Genomic DNA, 27,895 nt, shown 5'->3' on the forward strand with positions numbered 1-27,895 from the left:
TATAGCAATAGCACAGCTGACTTTGAGAGAGAGAGAGAGAGAGAGAGAGAACCATCTGGGAATCTCGTACTATGAATGTTTTATGTAATAGTTTTATCTAAATCAGAAGGAATTAAATAACACATTCTAAGCTGAAAATCTTGTAATATTTTCAAAAGCCCGGATTTATGAACAGAGAAATAGACTGAGCTGTGTTGTTGTTGCCTGGCAGATAAGAGAAAGATCTCCTGTGTTTCTGACATTGTTTTAAACCTCAGTGCGCTTAAGAAGTCCCACCCCCACACGAAAAAAAGCAATATGTCCTTCAAAATAAGGGAAACACACAGTTACTCGTGAGGTATGCTTTCTTCATAATCTTCTGCTATATATGTTGGAAAGTGGCGTTTGTCCATCTGTTTTCTATGCATTTGGATGCCTATTGGCATAAAACTTGGCATGACAGTTCCTGAGATGGAGGAGCTAGTTTGGATACCTTTGGACATCATTTTGAATCGAGATGGTGGACCAAAACATTCCAAACTGCACTAGTTAGGACACTTCTGTAGATACCATCACTGTGGTTGGTATGACTGATTAAGAGAAGTAGCTTTTGCTCTCTGTTTGGAAATCATCAAATGCCATTTCGATTCAAGTTGGTGAACTGTCACTGCCCTGAATTGGACAACTTTCAATATTATGGTCACTCAGTTTCGCAGGATGATCCCTGAGGTGATGGTTTTGGATACCATCAGACACTATTCTGAATCAAGAGGATGGGCTGCTAAACCTTTCGAAACTGAAATGATTGGACTAAATTTGACAGGAAACTAGTAGGGCCATGCCCAAGATTTGGCCAAAGCTTGAATCACAAACTGAAGCAGATTCAGGCTTCTACCAGGTTGGGCTGCCTGGAGTGACCCAGAGCTGTCAGGGAGTGGGGTGTTAGGTGAGAAGGCAGAAAAGCAGGCAGCCTCGACAAAGAGCACCATGGAGCTGTTTCTTTTTTAAAACAAAAATTTATTTAGTTTTTCAGATTTAAAAAAATTACAATTATCAAACAGCCAACATAAAAAGAGAATTCCAAAGAGTTGTTTCAAGGGGGCTCTCAGACAGTCCCACACTGTCTTTTGGTAGTGTACAATCCATATGTATTTGCCCTGTCGTTTCTTAGGAAATACTGTGTCTTGATTCATTTCCCCTTGAGCCAGTTTAATCCATATTGAGAAAAAGAACAAGCTGGTTGTGTTTTAAGCCAGTTTTGCACACACAGTCCTACACTGAGTGCACAGTCATGCCACTACTCAGCTTCATTGTCAATTATGTTATTTAGTGATTTCGTAGGTTAGATAGCTGTGTTACCATTGACATGCTCAATGTAGCTTCCCAAAAATATACAACTGAACAAAACAGTTGCACAAAAATACAGTGTGAAATAATGCAGTACAAAATCATAGCAAACATCTTTCTTTTTGTTACACTTGCAGTATAAAATATAAAAAAGGCAGACATTAGGACCATCATATAGAATACAATCCTTAAAAGGCACTTGAAGAGCAGTAATTTGCTCACTTTCTAGGCTTTTCAACTGCAGCAGTGAATAAAGGGTTGGATTTCTGTTGCTTTGCTACTAAGCCTGTTGGTGATCTGGAAAGGATGTGCAGTACTTTAACTATTATTTATAATTAATACTTATATTTATACAGTGATTTATTAGCTGAATCAAAATAGTATTTTAAAGCAGTGCAAATTTTTTTGGCAATATTTTGAGTTACCTAGAGGGAATATTATAGTTTATAGGGTATGAAGATTACAGCGGTAGTTGCAAATTACCAAAATAAGCTACTATGGCAACCCAGTCAGATTGGCAGGGTATAAATGATTTTTAAAAGTATTATTACTACTATTACTTCAAATGCAAAGCAAAAATAAAAAGTAAAATCCCCTTTACTAGTTGGATAGGTAACTTATTTTAGTAAACAGATATGGGAGAACACAATTTTGGCGATTCACACTCATATTTCCATTTTCACATTGCAAAATTGGCCTGAACTAACGTCGATGTCTCCCATGATGCATTCCTGCATGATGATGTCTCCCATGATGCATTCCTGCATGATGATGCATCCCATGATGCATTCCTGCATGATGATGTATCCCATGATGCACCCCAGCACCATGGTGTGCTCCATGATGCACCCCAGAACGACGTTGACGGTTTCTGTTTCCCGCACGTTCAAAAAACATGAAATCCTAAGTAGTAGAAAAAAGAACTATTAATTATATGAACTCTGGACTCAAATCCATAATTTATTTTATATTTTACAACAGCTATCACACAATTATTTAAATGGAACTACTGGAGAAAACATGTCAAGCAAGAATAAGGAACATGTAACCCTCTAGATGTGTCTGAGCTCCAACTCCCAGGAGTCCCAGCCAGAAGATCTCATGCTTGAGGATGATGGGCGTTCTAGTTCAGCAACATCTGGAAAGTCACACCTTTTCGATCTCTGCACTAAAGTATGGCTCACTGAACCCACTGTGGTGGAACGTGTGTGCAAGACTTGGGCACGGGCAACAATATGTCCAGCTTGTTTTCATTTTGCTTTAAATTCAAGGACTTGCATCCAGTAGCAGCACATGTCCCTAGGTCTGGTTCCTTTGTATCTTGAATGCAACTCCATGAGGCCATAAGCAATTTATCATTTGAGGGTTGAGGAAATGTTTCCATGCTTAGAAGTTTGTACTTTGGCGGTGGATGCTTTTTCACTGTTCCTTTTATATCAAAAATGCTAAGTCAGGGGTAGGTCAGTCAGTACAGCATCAGACTCTTCATCTCAAGGTCGTGGGTTCAAGCACCACTTTGGGCAAAAGATTCCTGCCTTGCAGCATGTTAGATAATCCTCTTGGTCCCTTCCAACTCTGCAGTTCTATGATTCTATGATACTAGGCCGAGCATCAAAAAATTAAAATGCAAACTGAAAATTGTACAATGCGCATTATCCTGTGCAAATTTGCATTAGGTCCTTTTCTTTTTAAAATTCTGGATTATTTTTTTTAACACACATCACTAGGCATGACTGCCCATCTTTTCTGGCACTCCAGCTACAGTACTGACCGTTCAGTACTCATCAGACATAATACCGCAGAGTGACATCATGCGGCTGCGATGGCTACTGGAAACCACAGGGTGGCAGACGGATTGAATCCTGCTTGCTGGTTTCCCACAGGCATCCGAGTTGGCCACTGTGAGAACAGGACTGTGGACTTGATGGGTCATTGGCGGACTGTTCTTACGCTCTCAACAGAGTCATAAAATCTCCACCTGCATCATTCAGCTCCAAAGGGCCTTCTGGTGGTTCCCTCACTGCGAGAAATGAGGTTGCCACAGAACCAGGCATAGGGTCTTCTCAGTAGTGGCACCCGCCCTGTAGAACGCCCTTCCATCAGATGTCAAGGAAATAAGCAACTATCTGAGTTTTAGAAGACATCTGAAGGCAGCCCTGTTTAGGGAAGTTTTTAATGTTTGATGTTTTATCGTGTTTTTAATATTCTGTTGGGAGCTGCCCAGAGTGGCTGGGGAAACCCAGCCAGATGGGCGGGGTATAAATGATTTTAAAAAGTATTATTCCTACTTCTACTTTAAATGGAAAACAAAATTAAAAACTAAAATCCCTTTTACAAGTTGGATTGGTAACTTGTTTTAGTAAAGTTATGGGAGAACACAATTTTGGACATCACACTCATATTCTCGTTGCAAAATTGGCCTGAACTAACGTCGATGTATCCCATGATGCACCCCAGCACGATGATGTATCAGTCATGACGGTTTCTCTTTCCCGCACGTTCGAAAAACATGAAATCCTAAGTAGCAGAAAAAATAACTATCAATTACATGAACTCTGGAATCAAATCCATAATTTACTTTATATTTTACAACAGCTATCACACAAAATTATTTAAATGGAACTACTGGAGAAAATATGTCAAGCAAGATTAAGGAACATGTAAGCCTCTAGATGTGTCTGAGCTACAACTCCCAGGACCCCCAGCCAGTAGATCTCATGCTTGAGGATGATGGGCGTTCTAGTTCAACAACATCTGGAAAGTCACACCTTTTTGATCTCTGCGCTAAAGTATGGCTCACTGAACCCACTGCGGTCGAACGTGTGTGCAAGACTTGGGCACAGGCAACAATATGTCCAGCTTGTTTTTATTTTGCTTTAAATCCAAGGACTTGCATCCAGTAGCAGCACATGTCCCTAGGTCTGGTTCCTTCGTATCTTGAATGCAACTCCATGAGGCCATAAGCAACTTATTGTTTGAGGGTTGGGGTAATGTTTCCATGCTTGGAAGTTCGTACTTTGTGGGTGGATGCTTCTTCGCTGCTAAGTCAGGAGTAGCTCAGTCGGGACAGCATGGGACCTGATGGGTGGGCTGTTCTTAAGCTCTCAACACAGTTATAAAATCCATTAATCACACAAAAAGAATAAAGTAATCTAGCAACATAACTATGGTTCTGCCACAGCTGCAGTGGCTGAGCCCAGTTCAAAGTATTGACCTATAAAGCCCTATATTGCTTGAGGCCCAAATATGACACAGCATCTCTCCCAGCACGAAGCTACCTGGACCCTACATTCATCCCCCCAAGGCCTCTTTTCCAGCTATGGAAGACTCTGCACAGCGAGGGTGGCCTCAACATATTTTCAATTCCAGGTTAATACTTACCCTAGGCATTTGGTGAATAAGCAGTTTATAAATTCTTTAGGAGTAAGTAAAAAACTAAACTAAAATATACAGCTGGAGTTTTTAAAGTTGCTGCTGCTGCTTTGTTAAGTGTCTTGGTAATTGGTATGCTTTAAACTCTATGTTTTTGCATTGCCTGGAACTGTATTAAGGGACAAATAAATAAAACAATCATAGTAATGCTACTCTGCTTTCTTTCCACATATATCTACAGCTCTGGATTCAATGCATGTTTTGACCAGTTATCTTCCAGTAATAGCAGCTGGCAATGTGACCTCGTGTACAGCTTAAGCTACCTCAGAATAAGCAATGAATTTTGCTGCTACGACTGAGCTGCAATTCCTTCCACATGAAGGAAGAAGCCACCTTCTTCCTCACATCATTATCCTATTAGTACCAGCCTCTCTGTCTTCTGTCAGAAATAGATTACCATTTAGTTCATGCCCTTGGTATAATGCCCAAGGAATTGGCAGGTATGGAGATCCAAGAAGCGCAGTTATGAATAAGTATGGACTGCAAAGAATTCTAGAGCAAAGAAGCTTTCTTTTACTTGTCAGAGCAAATCATCCAAAGCAACTGAATTTTGATGACTGAAAGAATCCTTTCTGCCATTTGTATTGTTGGAGAAGAAAATGTTCTGGACAGAAATTTTAGGAATTGAAACCACTGTAGCTGGGAGAAATAATGGTGGGTGGTTCTCTACCCTTGAGAATCACGAAACTTTGCAATAATAGTCTGCCTGCCTGCCCTTCATAAATGCCCTTGTCACTTTCTCCTTAAGATTTCAATTTTTAGTATACAGTGGTACCTTGGGTTAAGAACTTAATTCGTTCCAGAGGTTGGTTCTTAACCTGAAACTGTTCTTAACCTGAGGTACCACTTTAGCTAATAGGGCCTCCCGTTGCCGCCGCCGTGTAATTTCTGTTCTCATCCTGAAGCAAAGTTTTTAACCCAAGGTACTATTTCTGGGTTAGTGGAGTCTGTAACCTGAAGCTTATGTAACTTGAAGCATCTGTAACCCGAGGTACCACTGTACACTTGAAGAATTGTTGCTGGCTAAAGAAAATATGGCCTGGCCTCCAAGGTAAGAAGAATGAAAAACTTGATATTGTTGCAATCATCTGATGAAAATAAAGAGGTTGTAGCTGAATAGGCCCACTGTCTCAGCAACATCCAAGCGGAAATGGAATGTCTATATTATCCATTTTCTCAACTACTTTGTGATGGCCTGGGATTCAAACTCGGAGGCTGAACCTGAGGGATCCCAGCCTGCACAGGAGACCCCGCCTCCAGAACCAGCTGAGCTGGGGCTGAGGCTTGAGCCTGAAGGGTCCTCACCTGTGCTGGATCCTCAGCTGCAGGCACCAGCTGAGTCTGCTCTGGCTCCTGAGGTGATGGAGGACCCATTGCCTGCAGGTGCTCCACTCTCAGCCCCATCAGAGGAAGCTGAGGTTGCCTCTGGGTCTCATAATCCTCCAGCCTCTCCTGAGCTGCAGAGGCTCAGGGCAGAGAGGTGGAGGGAACTAAGTTCCCGCAGGAGGAGTGCTCGCCTCCAGGCCAGGAGAGGCGAGTCACCTGTGGACTGGGGCCGCCCTATGCCTCGGGGCAGATAAAAGCCAGCCAGCCCAGTCCCAAGTTGCGGGAGCAACATTGTTGGTAGCCAGTTCCTGCCTGCACCTGTCCTGCTGGATCTCCTGACCTCACCCGACTCCCTGCCTTGGACCCAGCTTCAGCTTTGACGGACTGCTTCCATACTGTACCCTCGAACTCGGACTGGACTCGGATCTCGCCTCACGGTTAGCCCACGGGACCAGCACATACTTCTTCTTCAGCACACTGTCTACTTTGCCCACTTTTGCTGCATTCTCCATCCATCCAATATCATCTCCTTATCTTCTCTGCTGTGAAGTATAGCACTGTTTATAAGAAGAGACTGCTGGATCAGGCCAATGACCCATCTATTCCAGCATCCTGTTCTCACAGCGGCCAGCCAGATGCCTGTGAGAAACCCACAATCAAGATTCAAGCACAAAAGCACTCTTCCCTCCCATGGTTTTCAGCAACTGGTATTCAGAATCATCGCTGCCTCCAATGGCAGAATAGCCACCATGGCTAAAACCATCAATAGCCCTCTTCTCCATTATAAGTTTGCTTAGAAGGTTGAGTGGGGCTGCAGTCTTAGATGGTAGCTTCTTCATTTTAAATGAATTAAACCATCAGTGTAAAGGAAATAATTTACTATACTCCTAACACCAAACAAACTGGATTCTTGTTTGGTATTAGGAATTTAGTAAATAATTTCCTTTATGGTGACAGTTTAATTGTGTTGCACGTGGCCCTGGGCATCCAATTGTGAGGAAGAGCGGTGTAACATTAAAATAAAGGTCCTTGTGCCAGTTCCCTTGAACCACTGCTCCAGTGCAATGGACCTTAATATCATACTGTAGAGTCTGAGGTACAGTATAAGGCTTACCAGAAGCATGCAGGCCCCCATGGTGATTGCTTTCATTTTGATATCAAGGTCCATGGGGAATTGGACATCAAAGTTGCTTGCATCTGTGGCAGCCTCTCTTGCCATGCCTGCCCACTTCCTATTGATTGTTCCGACTGTAGACCTCCCATCCAGTGTCTTCACCTGGTTTTTAATATGAACAGAAAAAATTATTTTATTTGCAAGGTGTTTTTTGTTTTCATTTAACTACATTTATACAGTGCATTCAATAAAATAAGCACACAGTACAACATAAAGCACAAAATAAGGCACAGTACTAATAATTAAAATTATGAAATGGTCCTAAGTATAGATAGTTCATCATCAGACATAACCTATCAATAAATATACATCAACTTCAACATCAATTAAAAATTACACATCTTAATAACAATAAATGCTATAGTCATTTAAAAGGGTCCAGTGGATCTCTGGCTGAGCCATGAGGTTCCTGGTTCAAGCTGATCTACACTGGTGAAACTCCCTCAGCTGGAACACCCCTAGCCAGCCTGAGCTGAGCATGGCAGATCTTAAGGTGGCGTAAACCTTGAAAGCAGGGAATTCCAGGGGTGAGACCGGGGCGGGGGGGAACCTCGGGCTGGATCCTAAGCCTATTCAGCTCAAGCCACATGACCTGGTAAATTCGGCATAAGTTAAGCCAGCAAAAAATGGTATAACTCCAAACCTTTGTTAAAGGATTGTTTTCCCTCTGCCAGGATTAGGCTGGTTTAGCCAGCAGTAACCCTGCTCCCAAATGGAGTTTGGAACCGGTGTACCTTATGCTGGTTTAATTTAAGTTGGCATACTTCACATTAGCTTCCCATACTTAGGATTAATCCCACCCTCATCTGTCCCCTTGCAGTTTCTCTGCCAGCATATCACAGGCGTAAGCCTGTAGCTTAGCGGAAGAGCTTTTGCTTTGCAGATTCACTCCCCAGCATTTCCAGGTAGGTCAGCAGATTGAGGCTGCATCTCAACAAGGCAGAAGTATTGTTTCTGGGTGACAGGGGGTGAGCAGGTGTGGAGACTCCCTGGTCCTGAATGGGGTAACTGTCCCACTAAAGAACCAGGTGTGCAGCCTTGGGATCACACGTCAATTCTGTGTCCAAGCCGTCTGTCTACCAGCTCCACTGGTACGTAAGATGAGACCCTGCCTGCCTGAGCACTGTCTCACTGAAGTGGTACATGCTCTGGTTATCTCTTTTTTGCAGCTAGACTGGTGACTGGGAGCAGCTGCCGGGACCATATAACACTGGTCCTAAAGGATCTTCATTGGCTTCCAGTACGTTTCTGAGCACTATTCAAAGTGTTGGTGCTGAGATTTAAAGCCCTAAATGGCCTTGGCCTTGTATACCTGAAGGAGCATCTCTACCCCCATCATCCAGCCCGGACAGAGATTCAGCTCCGAGAGCCTTTTGGGAGTTCCCTTATTGCGAGAACTGAAGCTACAGGGAACCAGGCAGAGGACCTTCTCGGTAGTGGCACTCAGGAAGCTTGTAATATCTGATGTTTCATTGTATTTTTATATTCTGTTGGAAGCCGCCCGGTGTGGCTGGGGCAACCCAGTCAGATGGGTGGGGTACAAAAAAATTGTTGCTGTTGCTGGAAGAGTCTGCCTGAAACCCTAGAGAGTCAGTCCAGACATTACTTAAGCTAAATGGATCCATGTTCCCACTCAATATAAGTCAGCTCCCTATGTTCCTGTGTACAGGTTTTTGCTCAACCTTATGTTGTGCTTGCAATGGTTCAGCAGTCTGATGCTTCTAAGTGGCTATAACATTTATTGTTCTTGCTTTAGGATTGCCCCCAAAATCACATGTTCCTTCCATCCACAGCCCTGCCACAACCCAGGCCTGGTGCAGGACCTGATGCAAGGTCCCCCCAACACAACACACTTGCCAGACTGGAAGAAAGCAGAGTATGGGGATGCAAGGAAGCAGCCAATTCTGCTCTGTACTGTATATGTCATTATCAGCGCCTTCCCCATTCCAATACAGTTTGGCTTCCACTAAAACCTACACAGTTCGTCTTGCTATCCCACGGTGAGCAAAATTAACATAATTAATTATGTGATCAGCGTCAATGCATTTCAATGGAAGGGAAATATCAAAAACAAATAGAAAATATCTGCTGTGTGCACAACATTTGCAGACAGCAAATGCTCTGATGGTGCTCTGATGGTGTTTCCTGCTTGGCAGGGGGTTGGACTCGATAGCCCTTGTGGTCTCTTCCAACTCTATCATTCTATGATTCTATGAAAAAGAGATTCCATGATTCTATGAAAAAGAGATTCTATGATTCTATGAAAAAGAGATTCTATGATTCTATGAAATGCCCATCATATTTGCTTTTATGATTTCCATTCCTCACCTTCAACAAAACGCTTTGAACAGAATTATCCAACACCCCTAGCCCTGAGATACTAACACCTGCTCCTATGAGTAAATTCAATGCCCCAATCATGAATGCAATTAGCATTCTGATACAAGATACCTCAATAACAATGATCTGGCAGGGAAACCTAGGAATTTAGCTTTTTAAGGATTGACTTACCTCGAAATGAATATCCTGTAAACAGCGGCATGGCACACATGGCCCAGTCATTTGAAGTACGCTTTCTCTGGCCTCGTTTTGAAGAACAAATTTAGGGAGAAAGGGATGCCACTTCTGTTTAACATAACCAATGACTGTGCCTAGTGGGGCCTGAACTTCAAGCTTCAAAGGAAAAACAGCACAGTAAGAACAGGACCTTGCACTTTTGTCTAGTGCAGAAATACACAAATAAGAATTTATAATACAAGGTTTATAATACAAGCTGGAGCATGCCCAAGATGAAAATACATGGGGGGAAATAGGTTAACCAAAGGTATAGTGTGTCCTCACATACATGGTATGTATTTTCTTGGGGAAAGAGATGTAAAGGTATATGCTGGCATAAATGGGTATTTGCAGAGACATAAGCCTGAAGAGGTCTAAAATAAACGCACACACTCTTGCTAATGGTAGAGAGAGAGCCACTTAAAATTGTCACTGTGGCTTCAGAAAAAGCAAGGTCCCTGCCCCTACTATAATGGAAAGTTTCATAATTCTAATGAAATGAATCTCTGCAATTAAAAATATGAACTGAAATGATGGGAGCCACCTGAAAAGAGCCACAAAGAAATCTTGAGAATTAATAAGTAGGTATCCCTAAAGAGTTATCATCTTGAAAGTTGGAAAGCCTAATTAGAGGAAGAAAGTCAGAAGATGGGCTCCTAGGAAAAGTGCAAGTTTACCTCTTGCAAGCAGCAAATACAAGGACAGCAGCAAATGGAACACTGGAAATCTCTTGTCAGCTGCATGATTGGCTGGCTTGCACTGTCATAGAACTTAATGGTGAAGGGGCGTATTGCCCCATAACAATTCAGGGTGTAGTCGTCATTTTCCTCAGCTACAAAATACACCATCTGCCCCACAGAGTTTCTGACTTCATATCTGTTGCAAGATTCAAAGCCACTTATCACTGAAAAGGAAGCAACATCAGTTTGAGTGCTTACGTAGTTGATCCAAATGCTTGTCATGAACATTATGAAGACAAATTAGAGCCATCAACTTTAGCCTCAGATCTACAGTACTAAAGCCTTAGAACAGGGGTCAGCAAACTTTTTCAGCAGGGGGCCAGTCCACTATCCCTCAGACCTTGTGGGGGACTGGACTATACAGGTATTTTGGAAAAAAATATGAATGAATTCCTATGCCCCACAAATAACTCAGAGACGCATTTTAAATAAAAGAACACATTCTACTCATGTAAAAACATGCAGATTCCCGGACCGTCCGCTTGCCAGATTTAGAAGGTGATTGGGCCGGATCTGGCCCGCGGGCCTTAGTTTGGCTACCCATGCCTTAGAAGAATATTCAGCTTCTTGCCTGTCTAGTAAAATAAGACAACATGTAGGTATTATGCTGCCTTATTGTCTGTCCAAATACTGAACCATAGCTGTCAACCGTCCCTTATTTGGTGGGAAAGTCCCTTATCCCAACGCTGTGTCCTGCTGCTGTCCCTTAAATTTCCCGGGTTTCAAAGGAAGTAGTTCCTCTCCCTCCCTGCCTGCCGGCCAGGGAGGAGGGAGGCTCCAACTGTGTTGCTTGGCTGCGTTGCTCACCCAATAAGCAATCTAAGAACGACTCGGGGGTGGAGCTTGCATGCCTTGTGCCAATCAAATCGGCTGTGTTGCCTTTGCTCAACGCTTCCCAGTGGAGAGGTGACGGTGGTTTTCCTTGCTGCATCCCCTTTGCCGGGTTGCTGCGCTGTGGGAACCACCGCTTGAGGCTTCGTTTGGCTGCTGGCTGGGCTTTCTGCCTTTGGCTCTGAGGGGCTCAGAAGTTGAACATACCTGTGTTCGGAAAATCCCTTATTTTGGCTGCTGATCCCTTATTTTCGAGGCTGCTGGACCCTTATTTTCAAATCTGTAAGTTGACAGCTATGCACTGAACCAGTTGAGCAAGTACCACAGTGAGGCTGCCGGGCCTCACTACAGGTGACATTAAGGACATGATTAGCAACATGTATTTGTAAATGTTAATATACTAGGTTCAGAGGGGATGGTTAAAGATTTCAGCAGGCGGAGATGTTTAAACCTGCCTCTCCAGCTGCTGTTTCCACAAAATCTAACACCTTCATGGACAGTAATTAGCACTGGAGGAAAGTTCCTCTTGGTGCCAATGAGAACTTTTCCCCTAATGTTAACAGCTGCAGGGTGGGGCATGATTTCAACTGAAATGGGCCTAGAGAAAAGATGAAGCCTCCACTCCACTCATGTCTAGGTAACAACCTGGTCCTTAATGTTTTTTAAGGTACAATGTGATTGCTCATCATGTCATTAACATTACATGCAGTCATGTTTCAGGATGTGAAAATCAGTTTGTACAAATAAGGGAAGAAAAGGAAAAGAATGCTCTCACTTAGATTCTCAGTCTTTTTTGCACAATGCATTTTTTTTTTTTACTACTACTATTTATTATTATTTTTGATCTTTAGGTCAGCTGGCTAATTTGCTTTTACAAGCATGCTGTTTCACCCCATCCCATTTTTGCTGTTTTTCCCAATTTGTTTTATTCTGAGTTGTTGTTTATCACACACCACCTCTAATATAGGGAAGGTGGCTAATGCATAGCTTTAGTAATAGATATATATTAATTTGCCACCCATGAGAACATCCTGGATTTAAAAAAAGCACAGCCATCAATTTGAAAATCACTCTCAATGCTCAATTAGAGTTTAAGTAAGATAGCAAGATCATACTTTCCATGAGCTCAATCTGCTGTTGAATTGATAGGTGATCAAGCTGTTGCAAAGATAAAAGGCAAAAGACAAGAGCATACATGTTAACACAGAAATGCATTACAAAACGATTATATAGGTGCAATTATTTTAATGTAACGTTGTACATTTTTGGTAATATTTATGGTCATTTACGGGACGCAGGTGGCGCTGTGGGTAAAACCTCAGTGCCTAGGACTTGCCGATCGTATGGTCGGCGGTTCGAATCCCCGCGACGGGGTGAGCGCCCGTCGTTCGGTCCCAGCTCCTGCCCACCTAGCAGTTCGAAAGCACCCCTAAGTGCAAGTAGATAAATAGGTACCGCTTTATAGCGGGAAGGTCACGGCGTTTCCATGCACTGTGCTGGTGCTGGCTCGCCAGAGCAGCTTCGTCACACTGGCCACGTGACCCGGAAGTGTCTTCGGACAGCGCTGGCTCCCGGCCTCTTAAGCGAGATGAGCACGCAACCCCAGAGTCGGTCACGACTGTGGTCATTTACACTGCCACCATTTTCGTTTTCTGCACACTTGCTTAAAGGTGCTTATATCCACTGTTGATAGTCATCTGTCTCGAGAGACAATGGAGTATGCCTCCAGGGATGAAGCCAAACTTCTGCATTAGCCAGCTCCTCCTCAATGAGGAAGGCAAAGCAATGCAGCTCCTTTTGAATGGTATGAAAGGGCAGAAAACAGCTAATTATTCTTTTTATTTTATTTTTATTGCCATGGTGGGTGTCTGCAGAGAATGGGGGAGGGAGATGGTAGACACCTATCCATCTACTCAAATCAAGAGAATGTGATTTTGAAAGTTTGGGTGGTAAGAAAAGAAAAGAAAAGAAAAGAAAAGAAAAGAAGGAAAAACCACAGCTGGTTCTTGTCCGTGGCTTCCCAATTATGATTGCCAGGATCAAGGCAGGGTACACCATGGCAACTGTGGTGACCATATTTGTGGAGACTGCTGTGCTTGCTAAATGATGAGACATAGGGATAAATGGAGGGAGATACCTGGCTTAAATATTCCAATCCTGGAGGGCATTTTGGAATTGCAGGAGGTGGCGGCATCCAAATCACAGGCGCATTAGGCTGATACTGAACCGGGACAGCACTGTAAGTTGCTGGCACACCTAGGAAATTTGAAGAAAGTTATCCAGGAGTGTTTTGAAAGATCAAAACCTAATTAAAACATTATTTTAACTTCTAGAATTCTTGAAGACCCTAAAGCTGCAATCCTAACTCCCATTTACCTGGGAGGAAGATCCACTGAATTCAATAGGACTTGGTTCCAAGTCGACATGCACTGCAAATCAGAAACAACTGAAAGCAAACTGAGCAGCTTCAGAAGGGTTCGTGGTTGTACTGTATGTTTCAACAACAACCCTTCGCTTTCACCCATCAGTAGGAGCCCATAAGGGCATTCATTAAGGTGGAAGGGTCACTATACCTCCAAACTACAGCCTTGCTGTATTATATTTGATCATGGATTCCTTTCATTGTGGCAAATCATTTTGGATAATTTCACAAATGTGATTTATAACTACTGAAAATAAATTCAGTGTTAATCATGTTCAATGTTCATCATGTTCCAATTAAATTCATCATGTTCCAATTAAATTCTGCAATAATCTCAGTCAAGATCACAAGCCTTTCTTTTTTTCTTTTCTTTTCTTTTCTTTTTTAAGTTGGCTGTGTTACAGGAAAGAAAACGCATTTCAAATGCAAGGTTTCACAAACGCAAGGTTTCACAAACTTGTCATAAATGGCTGAAAAATCCACTAGAGGGCGCACAGAGTATTCACCATACACACAGGGGTGGAAAATGAAAAATCAAAACACTGTACACTACTTTATACAAACGATTTCCACCACCTCATTGTTGATAGATGTGTTGGAGGCCTGTAAGGGATATGGGGACAATGCGCTCTCCAGCTTCAATTCACCTGAATTCCAGTTCAAAACATAATTTAACTTCAAGCAAAAGTTTCTTTGCCGCCCACTTCTCCCTGCTCACGTTGGGAGGAAGCAAGCTATCATGTGCAAGCCAAGAACAAACTTTGGCTACGAGTTGTGCTTTGTTAGTGGCAAAACAAACCACAATCCCTGCCATGGACACGGCACTAAACCAAGGTTCATGGTCTGTTTCTCCCAGCAGTGACACGTCCATCATCCACAGTGGGTGTGAGTTCACCCTCACACAGTAAACCATGGTTTTTGGCTTACTGTGCAATGTGGTGATGCAACAACTCAAGTTTTATGCTGTGTGCCTTAACATTGTACTACAAAATTCTGAACAGATAACAGCAACTGAGTTGTGATTAAGGATAGCAAACAGACTTTCAAATCCCCAGGAAGCCAGTAAGCTTAGACTAACTTTTTGGTTTTATGGGGGGGGGGAATATGGGCCGGAGGTGGATCTTGGAGGAAAGGCAGGATACAAATGTAATAAATGAAGATTTAAATGAATAGTCAGTCACATTCTGAATATTTCACCTATCTAAACATCATTTTGCAAGCAAACTAAGAAAGCCTGCATAGACCCAACTGCTTACCTGGGACTGCAGGTCCAGGTGCATTTGGAGGATATCCATATTGGGCTTGACCAGGTGGATATCCTGGGCCTGAATATTGTGGAGGTGGTGGGGTAGGCTCAGATTCCTTTGCTGGAAGAAGAGAAAGACAGTCAGGTGTATGGTGCATTACTGCATTGGCTCCCAGTACATTTCTGAGCACAATTCAAAGTGTTGGTGCTGACCTTTAAAGCCCTAAACGGCTTCGGTCCTGTATACCTGAAGGAGTGTCTCCACCCCCATCGTTCAGCCCAGACACTGAGATCCAGCCTTCTAGCGGTTCCCTCATTGCGAGAAGTGAGGCTACAGGGAACCAGACAGAAGGCCTTCTCAGCAGTGGCACCCGCCCTGTGGAACGCCCCCCCCCCCATCAGATGTCAAAGAGATAAACAACTACCTGACATTCAGAAGACATCTTAAAGCAGCCCTGTTCAGGGAAGTTTTTAATATGTAACACTGTACTGTTTTTAACACTTGATTGGGAGCCGCCCAGAGTGGCTGGGGAAACTCAGCCAGATGGGCAGGGTATAAATAATAAATTATTATTATTATTATTGTTGTTGTTGTTGTTGTTGTTGTTGTTGTTGTTATTACGCTTGTGCCCTGCATCTCCATTATCCATACCTACATACTGTGCATGTGAAACATCTTGAAGCCTGTTAATGCTTTTGGGGGGTGGGTTATTGGTTTGTTTTTGTTTTAATTATGCATTTTGTGTTTTGTATTGTGTATTTTTTTATGTGAAGTGCCCTGAGATCTGTGGAGGAATACAAATTCCATAAATTAAAATAAAATAAAAAATACATGAGAGAGGTGAGGACAAAAGATTATGGATTAAAATTCAATTGCCAATTGCTAGGGATCCTTACACCCCTATTTTAGCCTTTTTAGAAATGCTAGTTTGTTGCAATATTTATATTAAAATGTGTTAGGTTTACCATTTCTAAAAACATTTATAAATGTTTATAAACATTTTATAAAATCATTTCTTTAAAATATTAATAAACACATTGCCATTTTAATTTGGAAGTCAGCTGGTTGTAGAGAGAGAAAAACGTAGGCTGTGAGGTCAAGAGGGATGCAAAACACCAAAAGTTGTCAATCTGCAACTTCTGAGTTTCATTTCCTTTGACCTCAATGCCATTGGGTGCCTGGAGGCAGTTGGAGGATGGATGGTGGCTAATGGATTGAGGTTGAATCCTGACAAGACAGAAGTACTGTTCTTGGGGGACAGGGGGCAGGCAGGTGTGGAGGACTCCCTGATCCTGAATGGGGTAACTGTGCCTCTGAAGGACCAGGTGCGCAGCCTGGGACTCACAGCTGTCCATGGAGGCGCAGGTCAATTCTGTGTCCAGGGCAGCTGTTTATCAGCTCCATCTAGTACGAAGACTGAGACCCTACCTGCCCGCAGACTGTCTTGCCAGAGTGGTGCATGCTCTAGTTATCTCCCGCTTGGACTACTGCAATGCACTCTACGTGGGGCTACCTTGAAGGTGACCCAGAAACTACAACTAATCCAGAATGCGACAGCTAGACTGGTGAATGGGAGCAGCCGCCGAGACCACAAAGAAAGATCTACACTGGCTTCCAGTACGTTTCCAAGCACAATTCAAAGTGTTGTTGCTGACCTTTAATGCCCTAAACACCCTTGGCCCAGTATACCAAAAAGAGCATCTCCACATCCATCATTCAGCCTGGACACTGAGGTCCAGCTCTGAGAGCCTTCTGGCAGTTCCCTCACTGTGAGAGTGAAGTTACAGGGAACCGGATCGAGGGCCTTCTTGGTAGTGGCGCCCACCCTGTGGAACACCCTCCCATCAGATGTTAAAGAAATAAACAACTATCTGACTTTTAAAAGACATCTGAAGGCAGGGAAGTTTTTAATGACTGATGTTTTAATGTATTTTTAATCTTTTGTTGGAAGCCGCCCAGTGGCTGGGGAAGCCTAGGCAGATGGGCGGATTATAAATATTATTATTATTATTATTATTATTATTATTATTATTATTATTACCACCAGGTTCATCAGTCAGTGCAGACTTTTCAGCACCGGATTTATATGTTGCCAATACATAGACTGTCCCACTGACAGCCTATCTGCAGCATTTTCAATCCGCTGCAGCCTCCTATTTTCCTAATATAATGCATTTTTGTATGGTTTTTGCCCTTAAATATACATATTTAAACCCACACTTTACTCTAGTTAATATACATATTTTACAGATTACTCGGCTGGAGAATTGCATTGCAAAATTCAGATAAGTGTGAATTTCAAACGTCTGCTGTATTTTGGTTTTGTATGTTATTTCAGGAAGTGAGAATTATGTAACTTTGCCTTCAAATGTAACCTGAATCAAATTTCTCTCCCAACTCTACCTAACAGAAGAGATCCCTGCTTCTGTAGCATTATTTTAAGTCTTGCTCTTAAATTGGAAACTTGAGCCCCCTCCCACATCAGACTGGACATAAGGGCAGAAGCAGAAGCAAAGAGGCATTCATGCAAGCAAAACCAAGGAATGTGCATATTCCAAGCTCAAAAGCAAATAAGTCACACACACGAACTGCTTTTTGTTGTTTTACTCACATGACATTTCCATGATTTTGCATACAATCCTGTCTGAAAAAAATAATATATTTATTTTACAGTATGATCATTTCTCCCCACTTCAGTTTGCTTGCTCTTTGGGATGATTGACAAAAACAAATGTTACATCTGACCAGCTATTATGAAAAGGTAACATAGTCCATGTTTGTTTTCATGGCACCCTTGTGGAGACATGAAATATACAGCTATGGATGCTACAATCCTAAACACACTCACTATGAAGTAAGTCCCATTGAACTTGCTTCTCTGAATATATATGTACTGGACTGAACTGTACAAAACTGCAGACAGAATTCCATTTTGGTTCCAGGTTTCTTGGTTGCAAATCATAGATTTCCACAGAAAACCCCCCTGCCTGTTCCAAGGTTTGTTCAGTTGTATTTGCACTACCATTCCCCGCCCCCCTCTGCAATGTTATCAACTATGCAATTCCTTCAAGAGCATGAATATAATCTTTCAGTTGAAGTCACAATACATCAGGGGCTTTCTAATCTTACCAATGCACACACAGTATTTCTCAAAATTGAGGGGGAGTTAGAAAACATTTTGGAAATCCTACAGCACAACAAAAATTTCTTTTGTGCAACCGCTGTTTGCAATGTTAAAGTTCTTTTACGCAATAGGCCACTCGGAAGGGTTATTCTAACACATACTCAAGATGTCTGGAGCAGGAATGAAGAATCTGTGGCCTCTGGATATCATTGGACTCCAACTCTAATTGTCTATCGGCAATGTTGGCTGCAGCTGATGGGGTTTGGAACTACAAGTTCCCTATGCCTGCCCTAGGGAAATCCTGCAGGAAGCCTGTGCTACGGGACCCAGCCAGTGCAGCATGTAGGGTTCAGATAATAAACTAGTTCACTTACCACCACTTTGTATAGTCTGAAATGAGTTATTCATTCTAACAGCCAATTGAAACACAATTCAATTCCTCAGGGGGTGACAGAGTTAAAATGAGAAAAAACAATCCTTGAGACATGAATTTCCTTCCTTGTTTGTGTTGAAGGATCATTTGCTAGACTTGGTGGTGTGGAAAGATGGGGTGGGTAGGCAGGGTATATTGAGGGCAGATTCCCATGGTTGGAATTCTATGGCATGTTATTAGCAAATGTTCCATCAGCTTGCCTGGTGGAATGACCTCCTTCCCCTCTCCCTGTGTGCTATTCTGTGGGTTCCCCTGAGCCAATTTGGGGGGGGGGGTGCATGGGGGAAGGAGATGGGAGAAGCTGCATGACACAAGTGGAAGCCCTTATGAAGGTCTTCCTCTGATGGGGTTCATCAGGTGAATCCCATCGCACAACTGACAGCATTTGTCCTATATCAGAAGTGGCATGTGTGGTGGGGCAGAGCCACCTAACAATGCCATCACCACTGTTGTTGACCTGGACAGGGTGGTGGTGAGGTCAGGGCTGTGTGGTTGCAGTGGCAGGAGCTTGGTGCAACCATGTGGCCCTGACCTTGTTGTTGCTTCTCTCCAGTTTCACTAAGGGAAGAAGCAGAAATGCTGGTATCAAGAGGTAGCCTCGCTCTGGATTACAACTGAATATAAACAATTATAATTACAGATTGGGACCTAGTCTCTGGGCAAATGTTCTCCTCATCAATAGACACTGCAGCTTCTGTTTAATAAGATGCAGTTTGCTGGCAGAACAATGAGCCAGATTAACGTAAGGGCCACCATCTTCCACATGGGCCTGTCCAGTTATGGAGCTATGTACTGGAAAACCTTTTTCACATCCCTTTGCCTTCAAAAGTTAGATGGGTAAGGACTGAAGCGAGGCCCTCTTCAGTGGTGGTGCCATGATTCTGGAATTCACCTGGCCCTGAGGGTGCTTCCAGGCAGGAACATTATCTCACAAACAAGACATTGAGATCCAATATTTCTGTGTGAGCCAGGCATAGGCAAACTCGGCCCTCCAGATGTTTTGGGACTACAACTCCCATCATCCCTAGCTAACAGGACCAGTGGTCATGGATGATGGGAACTGTAGTCCCCAAACATCTGGAGGGCTGGGTTTACCTATGCCTGGCTGTGAGCAATGAGCATGCAAATATCTACACACCTTGTTTTCCAACCATATTCATCTGCTATTTGTGACCAGACCCAGAAATAAAGAGGCAAGGCACAAGTGATGGGTTGAAATAGGGCCACATTTTATTATTAACCAAAACCTTGAGCAAGCTCAACCTTGCCCATTTCAAGTGGCATGACAAAGCTTGGGCCTTATGGTAAGTAGGGAGGCCTTTGTGCCCTACACCCTCCCAGGCCCCACAATTCCAGGCAGGTGTGCAGGTGAGGCTCAAGAATGTTCCAGATCCAAGCTAAGGGCCCCACAACCTATATTAGCTGGCCTCCAGACACACCTGTCACCTTCAAAGGAGCCTAAGGGTGTTCCCACTGTTCAACCTGCAACCTTGGTTTATGGAGCCATTTGATGCCTAGCTTAAATATTTGAGTTTCTAAGACTGTCTCTTCCTTTATCTAACCGTAACCTTTCCCACACCTTCTCGCCGATAATGTGACCCAAATAAAACATGCAACCAAATCAACCTGTGATTTCCACCCCTAAATCACAACATCCCCTGAATACACTATGGAGTGGGCAAAAAAAATCCCACCCAGCTTGGACAATTTGCAGCCAGACAAAAAAACACAAAAATGCTGCTTAAACAAGACGTAGCTGGAAATCCCACACAGCCAAGGATGGTAAAGTCTATGGCATGGGTGTGGTGCAGAGGTACACCTGGCAACCTGGTTTTGCAACTTTCTAAAATGGAATCTTACAAGGTTGGGCAATATAGACCACCTGCCATTCACCCCCAGTCGGCAGTGCTTTTCAGGCAGTATATATTTCCTCCTGTCCCATCCACCCTGCTTGTTTCATTCTAAGTACGGGCACACATGCCTTAAAAAAATGATCAGAATGGCTGGGAACATTTGATTTTTCACAAGTTTTTTTTAAAAGGTTGATATACAAGTTTTCCAATATACCAACTTCCACAAAAGTGCATACAAAACAAAACAAAAACCATGCTGTACCTAGGCCCACCAGCCATCCACTAAGGAGCACCTCACCAATGGAAGCAGAGCAGAGGGCATGGTAACAGATGGCACCCTGAGAAATGTCATCGCCCACACAGGGGGGGTTGGAGTAGTGGCACACGATGGGCTCCAGTATGTCAACAGCTGGGTAACATACATTTTCCCCCCTTTAACGCATTAACCACGCATTTTGATTCAATGTGGGGGAAAGTGCAGGCTAACATTTGGATGAGGACCAATGTCACATTGCCGGCACACACGCAAAAACCCCATGTAGACATGGGATGTATCAAATCCACTTTAAACTGCCTTGTGTACACCGCCTGGGGGGAAAGCAATAGCTGGGGCTTTTGGAGCAAAGAGCTGGGGATGTAAAGGTTAAACAGCCTCTCCTCCCGACAACTTGCAGTGCCTTTATCTGATCGCAGCACAGGGAGAATCAAAGGGGTATAGTTTCAGGGTATAATTTCAACAGGTATGGTTTCAGGAAATCTCTGCCTTCCCGAAGTTGATGTGTTGCTTCCAGGCAACTTGTTCATGGAGCTTTCTTCTTGACTTGTTTTCATAGAGACACCAGTTAATTGTACTGTATTTTAATAGGGGGGGGGGGGTTGGATGGGAGATGATGTTTGATTGGGCAAATGTTACCCCACCACTTTGAGAGCGTTTCCCCATCACTTACCACAAACAAAATGAAACATTCTTTTAAGAGAGTTTGTGCTTTTTCTTGCAAAAGAGCTCCAAATCAGCAACGGTTGCGTAGCTTAGTTTGCTAGCATGGCTACAAGAACATGGAAGCTGCTTTGCAATGATTCAGTCTATATAGCACAGTACTGTCTACACCAGAGGTGGCCAAACTCGGTCCTCCAGCTGTTTTGGGACTACATTTCCCATCATCCCAGACCACTGGTCCTGTTAGCTAGGGGTGATGGGAATTGTAGTCCCAACACAGCTGGAGGGCCGAGTTTGACCACCACTAGACTGCTGATGGCTCTCCAAGGTTTCAGGCAGGGTTCTCTCCCACCCATCCCTGGAGATTGAACCTGAGTCCTTCTGCATGCAGTGCAGATGTTCTGCAACTGAGCAACAATCCCTCCCAAGTGGAATCCCTAATTGGATCAAATCCCATTCAGAAATAACAATTATCTGGATGCATTCTTGGATTCCCACTCAGGAGCTGCTCTTGTCAGCATGCCATGGAAAAACAGGAACTGGACTCCAGGGTCTGGAAACTTTGACTCTGCAAGGGGTTGTTGACATCCAACTCCTATCATGATTAGCCAAGCTGGGTGAGGCTGATGGGAGTTGTAGTCCAACAACATCAGGAGAGTCAAGGGTTAAATTACTGTGGTTTTTGATTATGTAATCCACCAATTCACATTAGTTAGTAAAGGTTTAACGTTCTAATTAAATGTATGATTTTTTAAAAACAAAAACATCACTACCACCACCACAGCATTATAATTCAAAATTCGCCACTTGGCACCTTGTTGTAGACAGCCAGGATTGATATCTAGCAAGGCTGGATAAGCACAGAATCATGGAGTTGGGAACCAACGGGTCATCTAGTCCAACCCCCTGCAATGCAGGGATCAACATCTAAAATTTAAGTTTCGCTTTTCTTGGCATGGATATACAATACAGTGGTACCTCGGGTTACAGATGCTTCAGGTTACAGACTCCGCTAACCCAGAAACACTACCTTGGGTGAAGAACTTTGCTTCAAGATGAGAACAGATATCGCACAGCGGCAGCGGGAGGCCCCGTTAGCTAAAGTGGTACTTCAGGTTAAGAACAGTTTCAGGTTAAGAACTGCCCTCCAGAATGAATTAAGTTCTTAACGCGAGGTACCACTGTACTAAAGGGGAAGTTTCACCGATGGTGTTGGGCAATGCCATCCCTGGAAACCTGATTTCGCGTTTCCTGTTTAATTCCCCTCAGCCTGCCCTTACTTAACGGCAAAATAAAAAAATTCCTTCCAGTAGCACCTTAGAGACCAACTAAGTTTGTTATCGGTATGAGCTTTCGTCTGCATGCACACTTCTTCAGCTGCACACGAAAGCTCACATCAACAGCAAACTTAGTTGGTCTCTAAGATGATAATGGAAGGAATTTTTTTTATTTTGTTTTGACTACGGCAGACCAGCACGGCTACCTAACTGTAACTTACTTAACGGGGCGTCGAAGGAAAGAGAGGTTGATGCCCCGCTCCCCGCGCCGCCTAATCGGGGCCCCGGGCGGAGGCCTCTTTTTAACGCGCCTAGTCTGGAAGGTTGCAAACTCGAAACAAACTCACTAGGCAGCTACTAATTCGAAATAAACACCCTTAGGGGTTGCTTTGCAACAGTCTTCACATGCTCTCTCCTCCGGTGCCCATATTTGCTTTCTACCCCGAGGTGAAAGCCAATACCTTGCCGGTGGGTCTCTATTCGTTGCTTCTCCACGCGCCGCAGGCTCAGAATAGCCACAGACGAGGACGTCTCTTTAGAGACCCGCCCTTGCAATGCAGCGCAGTGGGACGAAGGAGATAAAATGGAGCCGGCAGAGGGAGGGGAGAGTGAGAGTCAAAACAAGAGTGAACGGAAGGCGGAGCTGGACGCAGCAAGCGGAAGCCAAAGCTGACGCTCGCTGGCCAAGGCTGCCCTCTCGATATCGCTCCCTCGACAAAGCGCATTTACATGCAGTTGTAGGAGCTGTCCAGTCCGTCTCCATATTAGAGGATCAGGAAATAAGCGTTGCCAGGACGTCCAAAAGCCGGCTGTCGCGGCTCGGCGGAAAGGAACTCTGCGCGTGCACAGGAGTCTGCCCATTGTTATTACTCCTCACCATGTTCAAGGGCTGATCCTTAGGATCGAAAGAGAGAGTTTCGGAGCTGTACGCCTGCAAACTTTGCCCCTAAGCGAAGAGAGTCACGCAGCCAAGCGGCAGAGGAAAACGGGTGTGCTTCTTCCAGAATAGCGAACGTGTTTATACTAATTAGCGAAGCAGATACCTTTTTCTACAACCCGGAATGCAGAACTTTGAAATTCAGAACTGCTACTACTTTTTGTGCGGGCGTCAACAGTTGTCACCCCCAGTGCATTTTGGCGCTTGAGTTTACTGGGTTTCGCAGTGTATTCTGGTGCTGGAATGCGGAGTTTGAAATCCTGGCAACCTCCAGCTCTGGAGGCGCATGAATATTATTTGCTAGAAAGCCAAGTGAAAGAGTCATATTGGGTTCATGCCCATAGGCTTGCCTAAAGAAACAGGACAAAAGAAGTAATTATAATTTAGCAGTTTTCATGTTATTCTATTTTATTAAAGCAACTAGAAAAAATATGATGATGGGAAGATCTCACACAAGTGAAGGGAAGCAGTGGGGAGGAGGGGAGGGTTAGGTTGAATTTGGGAAATAAAATAATATATGGGACAGCAAAGGATATAATAGATTCTTCTAGAATAGTAATATATGGTAACCAGAATAGAAGTTCAAAAGGGGAAGTAAATGTATTTTTAGTATTTTCATTATTGTAATAGTAGTTATTATTTCTTATCGGTAGAAGGCTATGTTAGTTTAGGCTTCTTCGTTTTGCTGTCTGTATAATTTTCTTAAGTCAATAAAAAAAGGGGTGGCGAAAGAAACCGGATGTTGGATTACGTAGATGGCCTGGTCCAGAAAAACTCTTCTTAATGTTGCAACATAATGGTATAAACAGTGCGTGATAATGTCCAAAGCGATCACTAGCCTACTTGCTTGCTCTCTACTTTTTTTTCTCCTGAACTGCTTGTTCTGCCACCCACAGGAGTCTTTACAATATGGCATCTGGGACGGCTCAGTCAGTAGAGGAGGAGTCTCTTAATCTCATAGCTATGGGTTCAAGTTCCACAGTGGGCGAAAGAGCCCCACTATTGCAGGAGGTGGGTCACTTCCAATTCTACAAGTCTATGATTCTATTATCTGTTGCAGTTGTGACCGCTGTCCATCATTCTCAAATGTTTTCTTGTTCTCTCTGCTATCTTTCTGAGAGGCCTAGATGCTCCCCGCTGAAGCAACAGCAATAAAGATTGACGGAAAAGCAGCTGTTCCCATACACAACTACCACCCTTTTCCTTTTATGTACTTTTATAAAGAGCATCATTCACTCAAAGAGTGCAGTTCTTTCCTCTCCTAAGGCCAGTGCTTTTTTCTAAAAAAATTGCTTAGGGGTACTCTCATTTCCCTACTCATACTGAAATACTGCCCCTCAATGAAGCCAAACTTGGATTCACAAAATGTTTAGGGGTATATGTACCCCTGCATCCCCCCGGAAAAAAGCGCTGCCTAAGGCTACAGTGTTTTAGGCCAATCTGAAAAGCCTCTAATAAAAGGTTTATTGTTCCATTTAGCAACAGATGAAAAGATGGTTAAAGAAATAAAGAATTTAAATAATCTGCTTTATGGAAGGAAGCAAGAAGCAACAGAGAGCAGAATAAGGGCAGTTTAGAAATAGCTACTGCAAGGTAGACCAGAACTCCTTTAGGCAAACTTGAGTATACAGCTAGCAACTGAGGTCAAAGCACAGTGACCCACAAACTCTAGACACTACATATTTCCTTCTGCTAGGAAAGAGCTACTTACAGCTCCAGGACATAAGAGTTATTAGGCAGCTAATTTGCTTGCTTGCTATGATGCATCTAAGTACAGCCCTGCTACCTTCTACCACAGGCATAGGCAAGCTCGGCCCTCCAGATGTTTTGGGACTACAACTCCCATCTTCCCTAGCTAACAGGACCAGTGGTCAAGGATGATGGGAATTGTAGTCTCAAAACATGTGGAGGGCCGAGTTTGCCTATGCCTGTTCTACCACTATCAAACCACATTGAGAGTGTATGTACTTAAATCTCAATCAAAGCTCAATTAATTGATGGCAATTACCAAACTGGATGAGGGCCCATCAACTGAAGCTACATCCAGACAAGACAGAAATGTTGGTGGGTGGCTCATCTGTCTGGATTAGTGGTGTTTACTCTGTATTGGACTGGGTTGCAGTCCCCTTGATCGAACAGGCATACCACCTCAGGGTCCTCCTTAATCCATCTTTGTTTCCTACCAGTTTACGTTAGTGTGGTAGCTGTGACCCTGCCTGGACAGAGATGTAGCCTGAGTTGTCCTTATTAGCTATGCTAATATGTTATATGTTGGACTTCTTCTGAAGATGGTTCATAAACTAAGAATACAGCTGCTAGAATACCAACTGATCACATTGCACCAGTGTTTTGTCAATTGCATGGGATCCTGGTCTGTTTCTGGGCTCAATTAAATGTACTGGTCCACATGTCAAGATTTCAACAGAGGCTCTTCCTTGTCCAGGTGTCCTGCCATTGGAGGCCCAGCAGACAAGCTAGGGGGTGGAACAACTCTCCTATGAGGAAAGGTTGCAGTGTTTAAGAATATTTCGTTTAGAGAAAAGGCAAGTAAGCAGCAACTTAATAGAGGTTTTTTTTTAAAAAAAAAACTATGCATAGCATGGAGAAAGTGGATAGAGAAGAGACTTCCGGGTTAGCGCCATCGGCGAATGGCGGAGTTCCTCCAACTGGAGGAACTGGCTCCGTGGAAACTGGGTCTTCCTGCCGCGACGAAGGTGGGGACCCGCTAGAAATCACAGGCGGAGGAAGCCTGGGAACGTGGGGTTTGGCAGGGCACCAGGAGCGCACCCCCTACGCACCGGGAACCCCATTTTGGGGCTCCGGAGTGAAGTGGGGTGAGCGGCGCAGTGCTGCGAACTGATTGCTACTTTCACGGAGTGAAGCCGCACAGCCATTGCCGGAGAGCGCTGACTTTTTCCTGTGGACAATTGGATTTAAAACAAGTACCCGTGAGTAGAAACGGAAAATTGGATCAAGAAATATCTTAATTTGGCACCGAAGCGGGAAGGTTCAAAACAGGAAGTCCGCCTTCCGCTTTTTGTACATAGACTGAAGCAAAAACCTTGTAAGCTAAAGTCTGGAAAGTCGTTAAAAAAGTTTCACATTGACTGTGAATGGAATACTTTGACAGATAGCTAAAGAAGAGAAATAAATTGATTCCAATGTTGCCTTCTGCATTCTAAAGAAACAAAATATCTGAAAAATGAAAGTAATTTTCCTTTGTTGGACTTGCCTTAAAAAAAAAATGGATACAAATAGAAATTGTCTCCTCTAGAGGGAGCTTGCTAAATTGTTGCTGCGTCTACTTGAGGACTCTACAGCTATCAGATTAAGATCGTGGGACCAGTCCTTTTTGACCTTGACTAAATATGAGCTGGGAGGAAGTTTTGGTGCTTTCTTTATGCAAGACAAGTGCCTTGCTGGAACAGATGCATGAGAAGATGGATTTGATGAATGAGAAAATGGATTTGATGACTGTTGTGGTTAATAACTGTGGACAAACAGGGAATATTGATACAGAAACTATTCAGGGGCCAACTCAGGAACCTGTACTGATTGGGCAAGTGCAGAAGACAATGTAGGAGGTTGCGGTTGCACCTCAAATAATACAAATGGAGAGACCCGAGGCCCTACAGGAGTATAAGCCGCTGTCTTTGAAGATTGAAGTTGGAGTCGGCCAGGGGGAGTCTGGAGCTAACGAGGTTCTTAACTTTGGAGAGACCTCAAAATATGTTTTAAAATATTTTTGGACTACATTGATGATTGTGGGGAGTGGGACTCTGGGGAATGGGCTGGTTGGATGAAGGGAGACGAAGATAATTTTGGGTTGGAATCCCCCAGAGACCTACTCCCCAACGAGAAAGGAAAGAAACTAAGAAAGAGACCAACAAAAGACAAGGAAAAGTGCAAGTATAAACAAGAAGAAGAAGATCTGCAGAATGGGCATGGAAGAGACTTAAGGGCCTCGGACATTAGATTACCAGGTTGATGGACTAGATGGAATGGACAGTAAGGACTGATATGACCCGAGACCAGGAAGAAGAGACGTTGGATGAAGATTGGAAGAAAATTTATAAAGAAATTTTTTTCTAGGGAATTAGCCTAAAATTAATGAACATTAGGGAAAATGTTGGAATGAAACTATATGACTCTAGTAGAAAAGATATCAGGAGTTATGTATAATCGAGTATTAAGCGTTAAGCTCTAAAGTATTTTTTGGTAAGATAAGGTTAAATAACTTAAGGTAATTTGATTAACAGAATATGGGGAAAGGATGGAAA

The 27,895-nt window shown here is 43.5% G+C and overlaps 1 protein-coding gene across 7 annotated transcripts in view; it reads right to left on the reverse strand.

The window, feature by feature from the left end:
* Positions 1–975: 975 nt before the first annotated feature.
* LOC310707367 (phospholipid scramblase 2-like) overlaps positions 976–27,895 on the reverse strand; it is a 64,012-nt gene continuing 37,092 nt past the window's right edge. Inside the window, exons 1-10 of one of the 7 annotated variants that reach the window (XR_014526448.1) lie at positions 23,026–23,231; positions 17,666–17,698; positions 15,064–15,174; positions 13,523–13,641; positions 12,501–12,543; positions 10,492–10,718; positions 9,770–9,931; positions 4,236–7,360; positions 3,757–3,921; positions 976–2,229 (exon numbers count right to left, since the gene is read on the reverse strand). Coding sequence is in view for 6 of the 7 variants with exons in the window: in XM_083504500.1 (XP_083360626.1) it covers positions 2,029–2,229; positions 7,199–7,360; positions 9,770–9,931; positions 10,492–10,718; positions 12,501–12,543; positions 13,523–13,641; positions 15,064–15,174; positions 17,666–17,678 (1,038 nt within the window). In the remaining variant the exon portion in view is untranslated. Of the gene's footprint in view, positions 2,230–3,756; positions 3,922–4,235; positions 7,361–9,769; positions 9,932–10,491; positions 10,719–12,500; positions 12,544–13,522; positions 13,642–15,063; positions 15,175–17,665; positions 17,699–22,888; positions 23,003–23,025; positions 23,572–27,895 lie in introns of those variants that run through there. The other 6 variants (XM_083504504.1, XM_083504505.1, XM_083504500.1 and 3 more) reach the window with 6 other exon arrangements.

This window comes from Podarcis liolepis, assembly GCF_965112155.1.
Source record: "Podarcis liolepis genome assembly, chromosome: 5".
NCBI classification, from domain to species: Eukaryota; Metazoa; Chordata; class Lepidosauria; order Squamata; family Lacertidae; genus Podarcis; species Podarcis liolepis.